At 43.0% G+C, this 20101-nt stretch overlaps 3 protein-coding genes across 4 annotated transcripts; all 3 read left to right on the top strand.

The window, feature by feature from the left end:
- The first annotated feature begins 3205 nt into the window (after nucleotides 1-3205).
- Nucleotides 3206-10042, top strand: foxred2 (FAD-dependent oxidoreductase domain containing 2). The gene is made up of 10 exons (XM_021625349.3): nucleotides 3206-3363; nucleotides 3781-3998; nucleotides 4203-4514; nucleotides 4619-4870; nucleotides 5045-5380; nucleotides 5559-5725; nucleotides 5909-6074; nucleotides 6428-6654; nucleotides 6869-7039; nucleotides 7313-10042. Exons 2-10 carry the CDS (start codon nucleotides 3784-3786, stop codon nucleotides 7543-7545), a joined length of 2079 nt encoding a protein of 692 aa, XP_021481024.3. The 5' UTR covers nucleotides 3206-3363; nucleotides 3781-3783; the 3' UTR covers nucleotides 7546-10042.
- Nucleotides 10043-10267: 225 nt separating this feature from the next.
- Nucleotides 10268-12853, top strand: LOC110538496 (ankyrin repeat domain-containing protein 54). The gene is made up of 8 exons (XM_021625348.3): nucleotides 10268-10943; nucleotides 11273-11320; nucleotides 11434-11532; nucleotides 11661-11732; nucleotides 11917-11964; nucleotides 12052-12176; nucleotides 12271-12378; nucleotides 12512-12853. The coding sequence occupies exons 1-8, from the start codon at nucleotides 10565-10567 to the stop codon at nucleotides 12584-12586; spliced, it is 954 nt and encodes a 317-aa protein (XP_021481023.1). The 5' UTR covers nucleotides 10268-10564; the 3' UTR covers nucleotides 12587-12853.
- A 223-nt stretch (nucleotides 12854-13076) lies between these two features.
- hmgxb4a (HMG box domain containing 4a) lies at nucleotides 13077-19104 on the top strand. 2 transcript variants are annotated; one of them, XM_021625347.3, is made up of 13 exons: nucleotides 13077-13166; nucleotides 13881-13962; nucleotides 14113-14249; nucleotides 14337-14412; nucleotides 14528-15118; nucleotides 15255-15458; nucleotides 15591-15787; nucleotides 15979-16060; nucleotides 16159-16223; nucleotides 16367-16466; nucleotides 17700-17875; nucleotides 18052-18174; nucleotides 18349-19104. In XM_021625347.3, exons 2-13 carry the CDS (start codon nucleotides 13926-13928, stop codon nucleotides 18391-18393), a joined length of 1833 nt encoding a protein of 610 aa, XP_021481022.1. In that variant the 5' UTR covers nucleotides 13077-13166; nucleotides 13881-13925; the 3' UTR covers nucleotides 18394-19104. The 2 variants fall into 2 exon arrangements, with proteins under 2 accessions (XP_021481022.1, XP_036794481.1); XM_036938586.2 differs by lacking the exon at nucleotides 13077-13166 and adding an exon at nucleotides 13482-13748.
- Nucleotides 19105-20101: the final 997 nt, after the last annotated feature.

The raw sequence follows: 20101 nt of genomic DNA, 5'->3' as shown, positions 1-20101 counted from the left end.
GTCCTTTGGGTGGAGGACCCTTCTTGATACACACAGGAAACTGTTGAGTGTGAAAAACCCAGCAGCGTTGCAGTTCTTGACACACTCAAACCAGTGCGCCTGGCACTTACTACCATAACCTGTTCAAAGGCACTTAAAACTTTTATCTTGCCCATTCACCCTCTGAATGGCATACAGAAACAATTAATGTCTCAATTGTCTCAAGGCTTGAAAATCCTTCTTTAACCTGTCTCCTCCCCTTCATCTACATGGACTGAAGTGGATTTAACAGGTAATATCAATAAGCGATCATAGCTTTCACCTGGAATGTTATGTTTCTAATGTTTTGTGCTCTCAGTGTATGTACCTTCTAGTTTTCTGAAGATTCATCAAATCAAATCAAAGTTTATTTGTCACGTGCACCGAATACAATAGGTGTAGTAGACCTTACAGTGAAATGCTTACTAACAGGCTCTAACCAACAGTGCAATTTCTAAAAAATTCAAATTAAGGTATTAGGTGAACAATAGGTTAGTAAAAAATAAAAAATAACAGTAAAAAGACAGTGAAAAATAACAGTAGCGAGGCTATATACAGTAGCGAGGCTATATACAGGCACCAGTTAGTCGGGCTGATTGAGGTAGTATGTACATGCGGATATGGTTAAAGTTACTATGCAAATATGATGAACAGAGAGTAGCAGTAGCGTAAAAGAGGGGTTGGCGGGACACAATGCAGATAGCCCGGTTCGCCAATGTGCTGGGGCACTGGTTGGTCGGGCTAATTGAGATAGTATGTACATGAATGTATAGTTAAAGTGACTATGCTTATACAGTGCCTTGCGAAAGTATTCGGCCCCCTTGAACTTTGCGACCTTTTGTCACATTTCAGGCTTCAAACATAAAGATATAAAACTGTATTTTTTGTGAAGAATCAACAACAAGTGGGACACAATCATGAAATGGAACGACATTTATTGGATATTTCAAACTTTTTTAACAAATCAAAAACTGAAAAATTGGGCGTGCAAAATTATTCAGCCCCCTTAAGTTAATACTTTGTAGCGCCACCTTTTGCTGCGATTACAGCTGTAAGTCGCTTGGGGTATGTCTCTATCAGTTTTGCACATCGAGAGACTGACATTTTTTCCCATTCCTCCTTGCAAAACAGCTCGAGCTCAGTGAGGTTGGATGGAGAGCATTTGTGAACAGCAGTTTTCAGTTCTTTCCACAGATTCTCGATTGGATTCAGGTCTGGACTTTGACTTGGCCATTCTAACACCTGGATATGTTTATTTTTGAACCATTCCATTGTAGATTTTGCTTTATGTTTTGGATCATTGTCTTGTTGGAAGACAAATCTCCGTCCCAGTCTCAGGTCTTTTACAGACTCCATCAGGTTTTCTGCCAGAATGGTCCTGTATTTGGCTCCATCCATCTTCCCATCAATTTTAACCATCTTCCCTGTCCCTGCTGAAGAAAAGCAGGCCCAAACCATGATGCTGCCACCACCATGTTTGACAGTGGGGATGGTGTGTTCAGCTGTGTTGCTTTTACGCCAAACATAACGTTTTGCATTGTTGCCAAAAAGTTCCATTTTTGTTTCATCTGACCAGAGCACCTTCTTCCACATGTTTGGTGTGTCTCCCAGGTGGCTTGTGGCAAACTTTAAACAACACTTTTTATGGATATCTTTAAGAAATGGCTTTCTTCTTGCCACTCTTCCATAAAGGCCAGATTTGTGCAATATACGACTGATTGTTGTCCTATGGACAGAGTCTCCCACCTCAGCTGTAGATCTCTGCAGTTCATCCAGAGTGATCATGGGCCTCTTGGCTGCATCTCTGATCAGTCTTCTCCTTGTATGAGCTGAAAGTTTAGAGGGACGGCCAGGTCTTGGTAGATTTGCAGTGGTCTGATACTCCTTCCATTTCAATATTATCGCTTGCACAGTGCTCCTTGGGATGTTTAAAGCTTGGGAAATCTTTTTGTATCCAAATCCGGCTTTAAACTTCTTCACAACAGTATCTCGGACCTGCCTGGTGTGTTCCTTGTTCTTCATGATGCTCTCTGCGCTTTTAACGGACCTCTGAGACTATCACAGTGCAGGTGCATTTATACGGAGACTTGATTACACACAGGTGGATTGTATTTATCATCATTAGTCATTTAGGTCAACATTGGATCATTCAGAGATCCTCACTGAACTTCTGGAGAGAGTTTGCTGCACTGAAAGTAAAAGGGGCTGAATAATTTTGCACGCCCAATTTTTCAGTTTTTGATTTGTTAAAAAAGTTTGAAATATCCAATAAATGTCGTCCCACTTCATGATTATGTCCCACTTGTTGTTGATTCTTCACAAAAAAATACAGTTTTATATCTTTATGTTTGAAGCCTGAAATGTGGCAAAAGGTCGCAAAGTTCAAGGGGGCCGAATACTTTCGCAAGGCACTGTATATGATGAACAGAGAGTAGCAGCAATGTAAAAGAGTAGTTGGGGTGGGCACACAATGCAAATAGTCTGGGTAGCCATGTGATTACCTGTTCAAAAGTCTTATGGCTTGGGGGTAAAAACTGTTGCGAAGCCTTTTTGTCCTAGACTTCGGGTGGCTTGGGGTCTTTGACAATTTTTAGGGCCTTCCTCTGACACCGCCTGGTGTAAAGGTCCTGGATGGCAGACAGCTTAGCCCCAGTGATGTACAGGGCCGTACGCACTACCCTCTGTAATGCCTTGCGGTTGTAGGCCGAGCAGTTACCATACCAGGCAGTGATGCAACCAGTGTTGCAGCTGTAGAACCTTTTGAGGATCTGAGGACCCATGCCAAATCTTTTTAGTTTCCTGAGGGGGAATAGGCTTTGTTGTGCCCTCTTCACGACTGAATAACTTTTTAGTTACTAAACTAATTTTTTCTAAGCATGAGAATGTTATGAATAGTTAATTGTGTTTATGATATTATAATAATATGCATGCTATGTTTCACTTAATTAACATTTGATGATGATTAGTATGTCTTTCACTAACAAAATATTAAACTACTACAATTATCGCAAAATCGCAAAAATTGCAACATTACAAAGTGTATAACATTGTAATAAAGAAGGTCAAATGTGTTACTTTTGCTACTTGATACTTTTGTATCAAAAGTATGGAACATTTCTTGTCCATCACTTTAAATTTGATCACGCCCTCTATTTTACACACAAGCTCTTATTGGCCAGAATAGAGCAGCGTTTATTGGTCAGAATACTGTGGTATGCTGGAGTGTCGTATCAAGGGATGTTGCTCCGTTATGAAATCCCGACTATAGGTTGTTGGAGAGTTTTATTTACAGACCAAATGCAAAATTATATGGGATTAGATGAGAGGGAACCACTGCAGTGAAAGGTAAAACATCCTACTTTAATAGATATGCTGTGTATTTTGTGCTCGTGGAGCGCTTCTCAACCAGTACAGCTGCATCCCCTCATGTCGAGTTATGATGTCGGGCCAGAGTTTCAAGGCAAGCACGGGGATACACCCCATGAAGGCCCGCTATGGTCGTACTTTCTCTGTTCTACCACTCACTTGAACAATGCTATCTGATATTTCCTTTCAATTGACCTTCTTATGTTGGTAAAGCCATGGAAAAGAGTTGCATGACTTTGCCAAAAATATGGTTGCTGCTCTCAGTGGATATTTTCAGATTGCAGCTTTCAAAACTTACATTTGCCGTTGATTATTGTCACCAGGGTATTGCAATGACCTTCACTAAACTCACTCTCCCACTAATAAATGCCTTCATTGCCTTTTACTCGTTCATAGGTAATGGATTCCCCTATCCTTCTTCTCCTAGCCCTCCTGGTCGCCCTGGTCCAATGTTTTTCTGATGACTACCACAGTCACAACAGCACCCGTCACCATGACTACTGTGTGCTTGGTGCCGGGCCTGCTGGCCTTCAGATGGGTCACTTTCTCTCCAAGAGTCAGAGAGATTACATCATCTTGGAGAGGAACTCGGGGCCAGGGAGCTTTTTCAATATGTGAGTGCCTCTGTAGTAATGGGTGTCGACTATATCGGGTATTGCACTTGCTGAATCAATTTTCCAACTCAGCAAAGTATTTTGTAACAGTGCAACAATGATGCAACTTTCTCTATTGCCCTGCTCATAGCAATATGTCCTGATCTACACCATGTACATGAACATATGTTGTGTCTCATGGATGTTTTTTTTCTCCCTTTAAAGATACCCTCGACACAGGAAACTCATCAGCATCAACAAGATCTACACAGGAAGGCGGAACCGCGAGTTCAACCTTCGTCACGATTGGAACTCCCTCCTGAGTGACAGGCCCGACCTGCTGCTTCAGCGAGTCAGCCGGGAGCTCTACCCAGACGCAGACTCATTCCCCCGCTACCTCTCCATGTATGTGAAGGAGCTGGGGCTGAAGGTCCAGTATGGGGTGGACATCGGGAAGATCAGGGCCTCGGAGTCTGAATCACCTAGAGGCAGGGGATACATACTGACTGACCAGCGTGGACTGGACTATACATGCAGGTACTATACACATATCTAATGTAAAAGGATGGAAATACGGAAACATTCTCCACTATTGCATACCATTAAAGAGATGATTCACTCTCTTTCTCTCTGACCCACAGAGTCCTTCTGGTGTCCACAGGACTGTGGGATCCTCAGAAGGTCCAGTTTGAGGGCTCAGACCTGGTGGAGGGCTATGAGTCCATCCCTGTGGACCCAGAGGAGTATAAGGACCAGGCCGTGCTGATCCTGGGTAAGGGGAACTCAGCATTTGAAACAGCTCAGAGCATCCTGGGTCGGGCCAGCCGGATCCATCTCTACAGCCCGAGCCCGGTCCGCCTAGCCTGGCAGACACACTACGTCGGAGACCTCAGGTACTGAGAGGCATCATCAGGTTTTGACTCCCATATTGTCCTCTCCTACCAATTGTTCTTTCTTTTGTTTCACTGATTTAGCACTCCTGCATTAGTGTTTTAGATCAGAGTATGTTGCTATTCCCTTAGCATAATCTGTTCATATCAAAGTGACCTATTTTCTCTCTTCCACAGAGCTGTGAACAATGAGCTCCTAGACACGTACCAGCTAAAGTCCCTTGATGGGCTGGTGGAGGGAGGCCTTGAGGACATTGCTATCGTCAGAAATGGAGAGGATGAAAAGAAGCGCTCAGGCAGAAAGAAGAAGTGCAGATCCAGTGGGAAGGAAAAGCGTGGCAAGCTGTTCCTTACTCTATCTGAGCTTCTGGACAGTTCGGATGGGAAGAACAGTTCAAAGGTCACAGCGACAAACCTGCCTGTGTACCACAATGACAACTTCTCTCTCCGCCAGCCATATGATCGTGTGATCCGCTGCCTGGGGTTCCGGTTCAACTTCAGCATCTTTGATGGGTATGTAAATGAATACTTTACAGTGGCATGTCTTTACATAATGCAAAAAGAGTTCTGTTAAAGTTATTGTTTTCTATGGAAGTGGTGGATCTTCTGTTTTATCATTTTCATTGGAAAAGCCATGCTATTTCAGTCAGATAATGTCAGCCTGTCCTAATGATACCGTTAATCTCTCCAGCTCGGCCCGCCCACCAAGCAGTGAGGGTGCCAGGGGGCGGTTGCCAGGGGTGACAGCCTGGTACGAGGGGCGGGGAACCCCAGACCTTTTTGTTCTGGGGACGGCTGCCCACTCAAGAGACTATCGCTCTTCTGCAGGGGGGTTCGTCCATGGCTTCCGATACACAGGTAACCATTCAAACTGCTGGTATTACAACGTAGACAGAGTAAATTTGACTTAGTTAGTAACTGCCTGTAAAGGGGGGAAAAACTTTGAAATGACAAATTTGTCAATAAAGTAATGTTTTTATAGACAAAATGTGTGTTTTTTGACTATTTATTGTTGTAACTTTGTTATGTGTTCCACCCTAGTGCGTGCTGTACATAGAGTCCTTGAGCTGCGTTACCATAGCAACTCCTGGCCATCAATCAAACTGTCAATCAGTCAGCTGCAGTCCTGGCTGTTGAGGAGGGTCAATGAGGCCTCCGGACCATACCAAATGTTTGGGGTACTTGGAGACATCATTTTACTAAGAGGGTAAGTAGTGCTGAACCACTGTGCACATTTTTCGTCATGATTATTGTCCCTCATGGCAATGTACCTTTCTCTACCAATGAATCTCACATTGATTGATTGCCTATAGATATCCCAATTTATGTTCACTAAGGCTGTGTTTACACAGGCAGACAAATTCTGATATTTTTATATCTGTATTTTGACCAATCTGAGCAGCCCTGAAAATGATCTGATGTGAAAAGATCTAATGTGATTGGTAAAAATACCAATTAGTGTACAAAAAGGTCAGAATTGGGATGCCTGTGTAAACGCATCCTAAATTCATCCATTTGTGAACCATTTTAATTTTGAATAATCTTCTCCTTTCCTGTCAGCTCTCACTGTGAGTACCTGGAGGAGTTTCCCCTCCAGGCCCTGCCCCAGTTCTCTTCTCTGTCTGGCCACCAGCTCTCCAAGCATGGGCTGCTGGTTCTGGTTTTACAGTACGGGCTCAACCGCACAGACTCACTGGGCCCTGGCAGGGCAGAGTCAGAGTGGACCCGTGCTTGGAGGTCCAACTTCCTCCACCCTGTTCTATATTACTACGACAAACTTCCCACTGGTGAGTCTGAGAATGTTAGAATCTTTATGAAGAGTACAAAACAGTTTTACCTTATGGTTGTGTTGAAGACTAAGTTAAGTAATGACATTCAAATGAAGAGTATATCTGTGTATAGTACAAGGCATCTTTATGGTATGACGTCAGCACTCAAACCTACGCATGTATGTAAAAACAAATACATGTTATTCTTTCATTTGTCTGCCATCCTAAACAGAGAGGGACATGAGACACCGTCCTGTTGGCTGGCCACTGCCACGGCCCAAGGCAGTGCATCACATGATCGAGGACTTCTTGACTGAGTGGGATGGGCCCATCTCCCACAGCCAGCCACTGCGGCGCTTCCTGGAACACTGTCTCCACACTGACCTCAGGGCCTTCTATGCAGGTAGAGCATGTCCTTACCTGATCCCTCATTACAACAACTTATTATACTAGGGTAGATATGCCCTTAGGATGTGTCCTTTATATTTCCATAAACAGTACCTCCTACTCATCTATTTATATCACACACGATTTGTTTGTTCACTTGTGACATACTTTCATACAGGATCTGTGTTATTACTGTTTTATTACGGTTCTGCCCACTCAGTTGAGACATTTTATTACTTGATTACTGTTTTACCATGTGTAAAACTGAACTTGTTTCTTTTCCCCACAGAGTCATGTTTCCGCTTTTCCCTTACCAATCGAAAGCCACCCCTGTTTTGTCGTCAGGGATACCTGAGGAAGCATGGGGTTGTTAGGAATCGTCAGCTGTGGCAGCATGCCCATGAAGCTGGGCTAATGCTTGGAGGACAGGACTCTGCATCCCCAGACACAGACCCAGCGTTCCCTGATTACCTTACACAAGCTGGAGCCTCAGTGTCCTCTGCAATAAACCTCGACTTCTGATTGTTTACCCAAGGATCCCAAAACTAAGCCTATGACAGTTTTGATGTCCCAAGACATTCTCTACCTCTCATTATAATGTCCATGAATATATACAGTATATACAGAGTCTACAAAACATTAAGAACACCTTCCTAATATTGAGTTGCACCCCCCCACCCCCCCTCCCTCTTTTGCCCCCAGGGCAACCTCAATTTTTCGGGTCATGGACTCTACAAGGTGTCGAAAGCGTTCCACAGGGATGCTGGCCCATGTTAACTCCAATGCTTCCCGCAGTTGTGTCAAGCTGGCTAGATATATTTTGGGTGGTGGACCATTCTTGAAACACGCAGGAAACTGTTTAGTGTGAAAAACCCAGCAGTGTTGCAGTTATTGACACAAACTGGTGTGTCTGGCACCTACTACCATACCCTGTTCAAAGGCACTTAAATATTTTGTCTTGCCCATTCACCCTCTGAATGGCACACATACACAATCCTTGTCACAATGCTTAAAAATCCTCCTCCCCTTCATCTACACTGATTAAAGTGGGTTTAACAAGTGACACCAATAAGTGTGTCAATGAAAGAGCAGGTGTTCTTAAAGTTGTGTACACTCAGTTTGTATATACAGTACCAGTCAAAAGTTTGGACACACCTACTCATTTTTTCTTTATTTTTACTATTTTCTAAATTGTAGAATAATAGTGGAGACATCAAAACTATGAAATAACACATGGAATCATGTAATAACCAAAATGTTTTAAACAAATCTAAATATATTCTAAATTTGAGATTCTTCAACGTAGCCACCCTTTGCCTTGATGACAGCTTTGCACACTCTTGGCATTCTCTCAACCAGCTTCATGAGGTAGTCACCGGTATGCATTTCAATTAACAGGTGTGCCTTGTTAAAAGTTAATTTGAGGAATTTCTTTGCTTCTTAATGCGTTTGAGCCAATCAGTTATGTTGTGACAGGGTAGGGTTGGTATAGAAGATATCCCGATTTGGTCAAAGACCAAGTCCATATTATGGCAAGAACAAGTCAAATAAGCAAATGACAGTCCATCATTACTTTAAGACATGAAGGTCAGTCAATGTGGAACATTTCAAGAACTTTGAAAGTTTCTTCAAGTGCAGTTGCAAAACCCAAGAGCTATAATGAAACTGGCTCTCAAGAGGACTGCCACAGGAAAGGAAGACCCAGAGTTGCCTCTGCTGCAGAGGATAAGTTAATTAGAGTTACCATCCTCAGAAATCGCAATTAACTGCACCTCAGATTCCAGCCGAAATAAATGCTTCACAGAGTTCAAGTAACAGACACATCTCAACATCAACTGTTCAGAGGAGACTGTGTGAATCAGGCCATTGTCGAATTGATGCAAAGAAACTACTACTAAAGGACACCAATAAGAAGAAGAGACTTGCTTGGACCAAGAAACATGAGCAATGGACATTAGACCAGTGGAAATCTGTCCTTTGGTCTGATGAGTCCAAATTTGAGATTTTTGGTTCCAACTGCCGTGTCTTAGTGAGACGCAGAGTAGGTGAACGGATGATCCCCGCATGTGTGGTTCCCACCATGGAGGAGGAGGTGTGATGGTGTGGGGGTGCTTTGCTGGTGACACTGTCTGTGATTTATTTTGAATTCAAGAATTCAATTCACTTACCAGCATGGCTACCACAGCATTCTGCAGCGATACACCATCCCATCTGGTTTGCACTTAGTGGGACCATCATTTGTTTTTCAACAGGACAATGACCAAAAACACACCTCCAGGCTGTGTAAGGGCTAATTGACCAAGAAGGAGAGTGATGGAGTAATGCATCAGATGACTTGGCCTCCACAATCACACAACCTCAATCCAATTGAGATGGTTTGGGATGAGTAAGACCGCAGAGTGAAGGAAAAGCAGCCAGCAAGTGCTCAGCATATGTGGGAACTCCTTCAAGACTGTTGGAAAAGCATTCCAGGTGGCTACCTCGGGAAGCTGGTTGAGAGAATGCCAAGAGTGTGCAAGCTGTCATCAAGGCAAAGGGTGGCTACTTTGAAGAATCTAAAATCTATTTTTATATTTGAAACACTTTTTTGGTTACTACATGACTCCATATGTGTTATTTCATAGTTTTGATGTCTTCAATATTATTCTACAATGTAGAAAATAGTAAAATAAAGAAAAACCCTTCAATGAGTAGGTGTGTCCACACTTTGACTGTATATTCCAAATATTTTGGTTGAACAACCATCCTGATTCCTCTGAGTTGACTGCTTATTCCATTTTATTCCTTAAATCATATTTATATATTACACTAAATTGTGGAATGTTTTATATTATGAAACTTTAGATTTTGATGTGTGTACAAACAGTATGGGTGATGTTGGGTTTTCATTACATGGTGATCTGTGAATTATGCATTATTTATTTTTTATACTATTTGTGTAGGCCTACTACTGTTATTTATCTGCTTACTTTATTTTCTGTTGCAACAGATGTAAGACATTAAAGAGAGATAACATAAAGCTCAGATGTTTCCATGTTTGGTTAAGGTTATGGTCCCAAGGAGTTCACGTAGAACTAACCCGAAATTGAATACTGCATCACACATCCCGCGTGTCCCGCTTGCTCATTGGCTTCTTTTGCACGGGGGTGGGTGCTTTGTTTCGAGGGAACGAACAACGTAGGCTCTGATTGGTAATAGTCCTTGTCAACGTTCCTCTTTACAATAGGAGCGCCTTTTACTGCTTGTTCTCGTGAGAATTTAAATAATGAAACAGGAGACATTTTGGTTCTTGTAACAGGGACGCATCTTGAATTGAAAGCATGAACATATGAGCCACAATGGTAAAAATGCGTAGAATAGATTCTGTATTGATGTTCTAGAGCCAGCGATGTCAACGGAGTAAATAAACGACGTATTCAAAGTTGCAAGTCAGTTCATCAACATAAATGACTATTTTCGTAGCTCCTAGTACTGGCTTGCGAACGAGGATCATTTTGAAGAGAGAAACGCCAAAATAAATATTCCACATGAGTCGGTGAACATGGACGGGTGGAGTCCAATTGTTGCAACAGCTTCTGACGAGGAACGTTCAAGCTCCGAGGGTGAATGCACGGTGGGAACTGGACCAAAAGAAGCGGATGAGAAAGAGGGTGAACTAAAGATAAATGATGAGAGGATGGATGGAGGTGCTGCTGAGGGATTTGGGATAACTGGCTTTGGAGAGGGCACCGTGAGATTGAGTCGTACGGGACAGACCGCTGAACAAGAACTTCGGTACCTCCACTTGCTATGGGAACCCAGTCGAGTTGGGTCAGGGGCGGGTGTGGCGAGCAGCAAACCCGGGAAGGTGACAGGGTGTAGAGCGAGGCGACAAGGGAGAGCCCGGCGAAATGTGGGGCCCATTGGGAAAGATATTTATGGTACAGAAACTCCACACACTCAACATTGGAGAAAAATATTGTGTTGATGGAGAGAGCCGTGAATTCCACACCCAGTCATGAGGTGTAAAGCTGTGTGAATAGTGTAAAGCTGTATGAATAGTGTAAAGCTGTATGAATGCTGTGGAGGGACGGGATGTCATGCAAGGCATCTGCCTATGGCTCCTGAACTTTGACAAAAGTATCATCAGTATGCATTATACTAGCCTAATACATCAGATGGTGATAGGCATGTCAACACTCAAAGCACAGAGTTTAGCATTCTACCAGATGTTTACCTAAACTTTGGCTTGTTTGTTCATTCTCTCTAGCGGTGAAGAGGTTTCGAGACGCTGCCAATGGCAACGACATTGATACGGGTAGGCACTGAAGAGAACTATTGGAACATCAACTATTGTGAGACTCAAGAAGACCAAGTAATATATGGTATCCCTTTCAGGTGTTTAACGTTTCTGTCTTTTTTTTTATCCAGTGCGCAGGCTTCTTCTAGAAGACGTAGACCCTTGTGCAGCAGATGACAAAGGAAGAACAGCCCTCCACTTCTCCTCCTGTAATGGCAACGAGAGCATCGGTAAGTCAAATTGAGAAGTGCAAGGGGCTCCTGATTCATTACTCAACAGTAATGACATTGTTATGAACTGATAATAATCACAGCAGCATTACTGTGAACAAATTATTAACTTGTCCCCTTCCTTCCAGTGCAACTTCTTCTGAGCTACGGCGCTGACCCTAACCAGCGGGATGGCCTTGGGAACACCCCTCTCCATCTGGGTAAGAACAACACATGGTACTGAAAGTATAGCATTCAGTTCATGGGTGTACAACATTGCTACTTTAGGTCCCAATGGCAGAAAAGTAAAAGATTAACAATTTATTTTGATTGAACTTTTCCATATCTGACAAATGTATATTTTCCACATTCTTTCCACTTCTGCACCTGTCTATGTCTATGCAGCGGCCTGTACCAACCACGTGCCTGTAATCACCACATTGCTGAGAGGAGGTGAGAAGCCATACTGTATGGACACACATGGACATATATACTGTACACCTGCTAATGATAACGTGTTAATGTTGTGTTTCTGTTCAGGAGCACGTGTGGATGCCCTAGACCGAGCAGGAAGGACCCCCCTGCACCTAGCACGCTCCAAACTCAACATCCTGCAGGAAGGAGACTCAAGGAGTATAGAAACTCTTAGAGGGGAGGTCACACAGGTAGTAAGGGGTTATTACAACAGCACTATGTAAACATTAGTATACCAACATTTATTTGTGCAGTCTGAAATGCTCTCTCTCCATGGCTCTGTAGATCATTCAGATGCTGAGGGAGTACCTGAATGTGATGGGACAGAGTGAGGCCAGAGAGAGACTGGATCATATCTCAACACAGCTGCAGCACACACGCACCAAAGAACAGGTAAGACACATTTGTGTTTAACTCACTCTCTCTCACACACACACACACATGTTTTTTGGTATCATTCTGATTACTTGTTACAGGACTGAATGAGCCTTCATAGGTGACAATTATGGCTTCTCTTCTATTTCAGGTTGATGAGGTAACTGACTTGCTGGCCAGCTTCACATCACTCAGTCTACAGAAGCAGAATTTGGGGGATATGTAGAGGGGGCTCTCTTTGTGGATACATTCTTCTGTTTACGGCGGGGTAATGTTAATACTATTGTGATAAAGTAAATAATAAAAATCTTTATGAACTCATTACCCTTGATTGTTGTGTTGGTCTTCCTCTCAACATCTTTGTGTACGGGCCTTTTTATCTGTTGCCTTGCATGTGTTGTACATGAATGTTTACTGTAAAAATGAATCTTGGTCATTGTTGTAAATGGTTGTAACAATCTGAGTTAATGGATTAATAAAATATTTGGAAATATTTGTTGCCTCTGCTTTATAAGAAAAAGATGGTGTAACATCAATATGCATTGTCAGTTAATGCAGTTATCATTATCCATTCATAGAATTAGTAAATGAAAAGTAATTGTTACATGTTGGCTACAATATCTTGAAATTAATAGACGCAATGCATATTTCCAGCCAATTGACATTGTGCACTACAATAACGTACACGATTTCATTGTTGTGATTCGCTACATCCCAGTCAAGTCCCTCCCCCTATCGACACGCATCGTTGTTGACTGATATCAAAGATGGCGACTGGAACCGCGTAAATTGGTGAATCCGGAGAGGTAGTAAAATTACATATAATTGTACATTTCTTCTCTCTTTGCGACAGTAAAATTCACATATTCTCACCTCAGCATGCTAAAACAGAATTTATGAACCAAATGCATGAACATTTATTTATTTGTCCGTTTAGACTGACATAGGCCTAGATCCACCAAAAGCCACGGACTGCTATTGCAGTACCTTCCGGATAACCCAGCACATAATCAGCAATACGAGTTAGAAGAGGTTGCAAATGTTGGGAGTTAGGGACTCTCAGCTAATGAAAGGGGGTGTGTTTGTGTGTTTTTTCGAAAGTAGGCGGGAATTTATCCTTCAATTGCCTAAACACACTTCAGTTTTGTAATGTATCTATTATTACTATAGGCTCAAGCATGCTATTTATCAGTGTAGACGGTTATCCAAAGTTTAAGGAGAGACAGCAATTGAATGTCCTCTCTCATCACCCATATGTGGTGGCGAGTTGTAACAAGGCAGATCTTGCTTTTTGAAGGGGCTTACTCAGTTTGATCAATTTGGTGTTAAAATACTTCTTTATTGTTGTCTGTCTCTTATTTTTGACATCCTTCAGTTCACAGTGAAATGTAAATAACCTGTATTTTGCAGTAAAACTGCTCCAAGTCACAAGTTGCATGTATGTGTTATATTGGCTGAGTCAGTGGCTGATGTTTCCTCCATATCCCTATGACTGTGTTCTAATATCTTGCTTTTGTTAGTGACACAGAGAGACGAGCAACCCTGTTGAGGAGAAAAGAGAGATCATGGCTTTTGAGGAGATCAAGAAGAAAGGAGTAGTTGGTAATTTGTGCCAGTTCTTTCCTCTTGTGCCTCTTATGTTATTTTGAAGAAATCTGTCAATAATTGAGTTATTAAAAGCCATCATCATCATTCCAATTGTCATGCAATGCCTGATGTTCCCAGTGTGCATTACAACTCTCTCTTTCTCAGAGGTAGGGATGGAAGGGGAAGTGGGCCTTGTGGCTGGTCGCAGTCAGAGAGAGAAGAGGAGATCATACAAGGACCTGCTTAGAGAGGAGGAGGAGATTGCTGCACAGGTCCGCAAGTCCTCCAAGAAACGGCCCAAGGTAACAGCAGAACACTGGTTTCACAATGTAATGCCTTGTAGTTTCTATTGGTTGTAAATTTAGTCAAATTCTGACTTTTTCATTTAGGACTCAGAACTTTTCTTATTGGGAGGGGACTCCCACAAGAAGAAGAAAAAGCACAGTGAAGACTACTATTACAGAGGTAAGAGAGGAAGGAATTCTGCTCTGTCAATAAAAAATACTGAATTATTTGCATGAATTTTATGCTGAACTGATTTATTATGTTCTCACTCTCCCTTCACGATGTTCTTTACCAGACCAGCAAGGCTCAGGCCCACCTCCCCACAAGAAGAAGCGAAAGTCGTCAGACCACTCCCCTTCCCTGTCCTCCTCGTCTTCCTCCCATCCCACAGACACAGCCATGGGGCTCCTACAGGCCATCACCTCCCCTATGGCCACCGGCTCAGACCCGAGCCCACACCTGCACAAGAAGCCGTCCTATCCCTCCTTCTCTTCCTCCCACTCCTCCAAAGACCGCAAACGTGATGGGAGCACCGGAGGAAGCAAAGGCAGCCACTCCTCTCATTCCCGCCCTATGTCCTCATCCTCCTCTTCCAAAAAGCACTCCTCCAAGTCGTCGTCTCTGTTCCATGGTGGTACCGGTACCCCTAAAGGAGATCTCCTGAACATACGTGAGCCGGATGGGCTGAGGATGAAGCTCATGGTCTCGCCTAAGGAGAAGGCCGAAGGAGAGGGCTTTCCCTTCCCTCCCCACTCCTCCTCATCCTCAAAAGGGGGGATAAAAAAGGACAAGGACAGAGACCGGAAACAGCTCTCTAAAGTCCCCAAGAAGATGCAGCAGAGCCGAGATCCACTGCCTGTTGTGGGGAAAGAAGTGGAGGTGGAGGGTAAGAGGGCCTTTGGCTAGATTTATCGCTATGAGAGACTTTATTAGAAACTCATTTGTATGTGCCCTTAACCACTTTTCCTGTATTTGTGTTGATTCCTGCATGAACCCTATGTCCTCTCTCTTTTGTGTGTCAGGGCACTACGGTGGGGGTATGGGGGGAGACAGCTCCTCCTCGGGGGGCGAACTGGAGGCAGGAGAGCTGGTGATAGACGACTCGTACAAGCATCTGTCAAAGAAAAAGAAGAAGAGCAAGAAAAGCAAGAAGAAAAAGGAGAAAGAGAAGGACAGAGAGAAAGACAAAGGCGGGAGAGAGAAGAAGCACAGCAAAGGATCAGGAGGTGATTAGAAACTTTTGGAACGCTGCCTCTAGTCTGCCTTAGTCCTATTGCAGAAAGATGTTTAACATTGGTTACTTCAACAGTTACTTTTATTATGCATTCTAATATGTGCTCCTTGTATGCTTTCTCCAGGGGACCCATCGAGAGGCCACACCCATACCCATGGAACAGCCAATCACTCTGCAGCTGGTGGAATGTATGCCATGGGGGCCCCCATCCCTACTCCCATCCTTACTCACCATCATCAAAGTAATGAAGTAGCAATGATGGAGAAGAAGAAAAAGAAGGAGGAGAGGGAAAGGGAAAAGCACGAGAAGGAGAAAGATAAGGTAAGAACCAAAATAGATTGGTAGTTTAGGCTTTTAGACAGTGTTTCCTGCATTTTGTACAGTAGATATATGTACAGTAAATATCAAATTTGATTGGTCACATACACAGATTTAGCAGATGTTATTGCGGGTGTAGTGAAATGCTTTATATATAGATACTCTGCTCATCTCCTGCTGCTCCTTTTTCTCAGCCCAAGAAGAAGAACACAACAGCGTACCAGGTGTTCTGTAAAGAGTACAGGGTCAACATCAATGCAGAGCAGCCGGGACTAGGTGGGCAGAGTTATCCCTTTTTATAATTACATTGTAACTATTAATGATTGTGGTACATATGCTATACAAAACCTAAAGAAAGACTTTGCTGTTTGCAGTGTTTGGGGAGCTGAGCAAAAAGTTGGCAGAGGTGTGGAAACAGCTCCCAGAAAAAGACAAACTGGTAAGTTTCACTTGAAATGAACAATTTAAAAAGAGATTTGATTGATAATTCTGATAAACTTTTGAAATCAATTTAAGAATGGCCCGCCAGCACTATTCTATGAGCCATGGTCCATGGCCTAAATTGCTTCTATATACACATAGGTGTGGAAGCAGAAAGCTCAGTACCTGCAGCACAAGCAGAACAAAGCTGAGGCCACCACAGTCAAACGCAAGAGCTCCACAGATGGCGTCAAAAGCAAAGGTAAGAGCTAGGGATGCACAATAAATCGGTGAGCATATCGGAATCGAGCGATATTAGCTAAAAATGCCAACATCGGCATTGGCCTGATGTCTAGTTTAATGCCGATGTGCAAAACCGATGTCAAAGCTGACGTGCATACATATATAAGTAGATGACTTAATGACGCCACAAAAAATACAGTGCTACACAGAACAAAAGCAGAAAAATACTAAGCACACACTTCCAACAACTAAACAAGTTCAAGTTGAGCAGTCATTTGAAAGAGTAATAACATTTCAGCGAGACAACTCAAAGGCGAAATCCATTAACACCAAGATAATGGAATTCATTATGCTACTTGCTATCACGACTGACATTTGGACCAGCGATGTCAGCCCCATCCATGAGCATGCTGAGTCTGACAGCACAGTCTGTCAACGAGGATTTCCTACTGAGGAAAGCGATATTGCATGCTCAAGAATGTGCTTGTTCTCATACCGCTGCTGCCATTTCAATGGCACTTGAGAACATGTTTGAAACTTGAAAACATGAACACACTCCTAGTGCCATTCAAACAACTGACTGTAGAAATAAGCTAATCACCTGCGTCTGCAGCAGATACCCTCTGTCATGGCATTGAATCATCTGCTCAACAAAACTGCCCACACCGACCGTGGGGTTATAACTTAGGCTGTGAACAAGCGATTCGGTGGCATTCTCTCTGAGCCTCTTTACTGTGTCACCACCATGCTTAATGCTAGGTACAAGGACTGCTACTTCGATGCAGACAAACAGGGTTTACGTGAAATGTAACAACGCTGGGCCAATTGTGTGCTGCCCTATGGGACTCCCAATCACGGCCGGATGTGATACAGCCTGGATTCGAACCAGGGACTGTAGTGATGCCTCTTGCACTGAGATGCAGTGCCTTAGACCGCTGCATCCATGTGTGTGCGTTAACTATTTAACTGTACTAGAATGCTTAAAAGGCCGCTAAAATGTTAAATATTGCTATTGGGTTTTTTTGTCATGGGAAATATCCGATATCTGTATCGGCCAAAAATGTCATATCGGTGCATCCCTAGTAAGAGCCCATCTGCAGCCACATTGGCCTTGCAGCTCTATCAGCTTAGACAGGGATACCAAGTCAATCAGTAGTCCTGTCCTTTCTCTATGCTGCTTTATCTCTCTCTGAGTAGCCCACAGGACATGGTCAGTTGGTCACTGCGTGTGTTGTATTTGTATGCGTCTCAGGCTCTATGAAGGGCATGGGGCTGGCAGCAGGACTGGTGTCCCCCAACCGGGTGTCTGTGGGTGTGTCCCTGTCACCAGCACGGGTCCCTGATGTCGACCCCATCGATGCGGCCGCCCACCTGCAACTACTGGGAGAGTCCCTGTCCCTCATCGGCCACCGATTACAGGAGACAGAGGTACACACACACCAACCACCTATTTCTTGTATCTTTTAACTTAGCTGTTGTGTCCAAATGTACTCTCTTCACCTACCACAGAAATGTCTCATTATCACGTTCATATGAGTAAAGACTGAACAAAGATTTGTGTGTGTGACCACTAGACTAACTGCCTCTGCTCTCACCTCACTCAGGGGATGGTGGCAGTGTCAGGCAGTCTCTCTGTACTGCTGGACTCCATCTTGTGTGCCCTGGGACCCCTGACCTGCCTCACAGCACAGATCCCCCAGCTCAACGGATGTCCCCGCCAAGTCTTGGTAAATCACGCACACCTTGCCATCTATTTGAAATGTTGTTCTGAAAGGTTTCATCTCCCACTTGGGCTGTAAAGTAAAAATATGTGGCTGTAGTGACAGCACATTGTGTGATAGCAAGTGTGTTGCATAAGGCCAGCCTGAAACATTTCTCTCCTTCTTTTATCTCTCTTTCAGTCCAACACATTGGACAACATTGCCTACATCATGCCAGGGCTGTGAAGCCAACAGAAACATTCCTTTCCCGTCTACTGAGTGTCCTCGCCATGAAGTAAAACGTTTGGAGTGAGAGTGCCCATTATAGAAGCGTGGCTTGGGATGCAGACTATGATTTATGCAGCAAGACATTGGAAAACGTAGATATTAATAGTTTCAACAAGTTTTTAAAATGTATTTTAAAATTAGTTAATTTCTTCTTTTTTTTTACTGAACCCTATTTTAATGCACACTCTTTTTGTTTACCTCTGGCATATCTGTTAGCATCTTCAGATTTAACTGTATGTTCTTGTGGGTGTGGGAATGTGTGCGGGCGTGTGTGTTTTCTGTGTGTATACAGTATCTCCAGAGGCTAGTTTTTACCCAAAAGGACAAACCAGGGCCCAAGTCCACCATAGTTCCTCTTCCATCAACGTACCATGAAAATAATATATTTTGACAATTATTCATGTTTGTTTTACCACTTAATTGCATAATGACTTGCTCTTTTGTATATATGCTATTTTACTGAGTATTAAGGTTTAGATTTTGACTGTAGAATGAAATTTGTATACGGTAGAAACATTTTGAGGCAACTGCAATCAAACTACTGTTGTGGTATTTGTAGCTTTTGAAGCACAAAGCTGTAAGCCACATTTTCATGAATACATCTCTTCCTATGAGTATACAGTATGGAAATGTTGACAATAAAAATGACAGTGTCAACATGCAGACTGAGCATAGCAGACTTATATGACTGGTATGTACCACTACCACCTTCTTTCAACTACAGACTCCTAAACACAAACCAATGAATGAATAAGGCTTGTATTTATTGTAACAAACCATTGTAGTGTATCAAGATAATTTACATTTTAAGGCCAGTTATACCTACAACTGAAATTGCTATTTTTAAGTGAGAAAAGGGAATTGTACATGAACTGCAGCAGCTGTGAATCCTCAGGATCCTTGTCAGATTGAGGATGATGTGCTCTTTTCTACAGAGTAGAACTAGAACACTATGTCTGTCTGTGCTTCCACATGCCTCTATGCCCCAGCCAGGGAGGAATGAAAAACCTTCCCTAATGAAGTGCTTTGGATTCTCTGTTAACCAAGAAGTAAAATCTAGCATAATTTGGTCGACTGTATAATTAACTTTGTGTTCATACGTTTTAGAAATTGAGAGAATGTTTGGTGATACTGATGATTTGTCGCCACAGATGGTTTGTTTACATAGCAAGGTAAGCAAACTAACATGGCTGGTTAGGATAATTAACGTGTCAGGTTAGGAGAACCAACGTAGCAGGTTGGGTGAAATGATGAAGCAGTTTAGAAGAACGAGGTCAGGGTTACGCCTCGATCACACTGACAGTTCCGGAATTGTGGTACATCAGAAGTACATTTCCGATGGAACGCTGCGTTTTACATTGCGTTGCAGAGACAGTTGCAGTGCATTCTGTGTGGTGCATACGTTGGATTTATCGAACTATAGGCATGTACGACTTGACAGAAATGGTAGCAGAAGGTGAATGTTGAACTTTTGTTGCACACATCCTATATGATGCTGTTAGTGTTTAAATACTGGAGAGTTGAGACCAAATCACGGACGCTGGACAGAGTGGATTTCAGTTGTAACAAAAGACAGTTTTAATGAGTCAAAGATATCTTGTCCCGCAGTTTTACGTGCACGGATCTAGTTCATATAACTCGGCAAGGAGTCAGGTGAAAAAGAGGC

This window comes from Oncorhynchus mykiss, chromosome 12 (assembly GCF_057628025.1).
Source record: "Oncorhynchus mykiss isolate SJ-2025 chromosome 12, ASM5762802v1, whole genome shotgun sequence".
Taxonomy (NCBI): Eukaryota; Metazoa; Chordata; class Actinopteri; order Salmoniformes; family Salmonidae; genus Oncorhynchus; species Oncorhynchus mykiss.
This window is presented reverse-complemented; position numbering and strand designations above follow the sequence as displayed.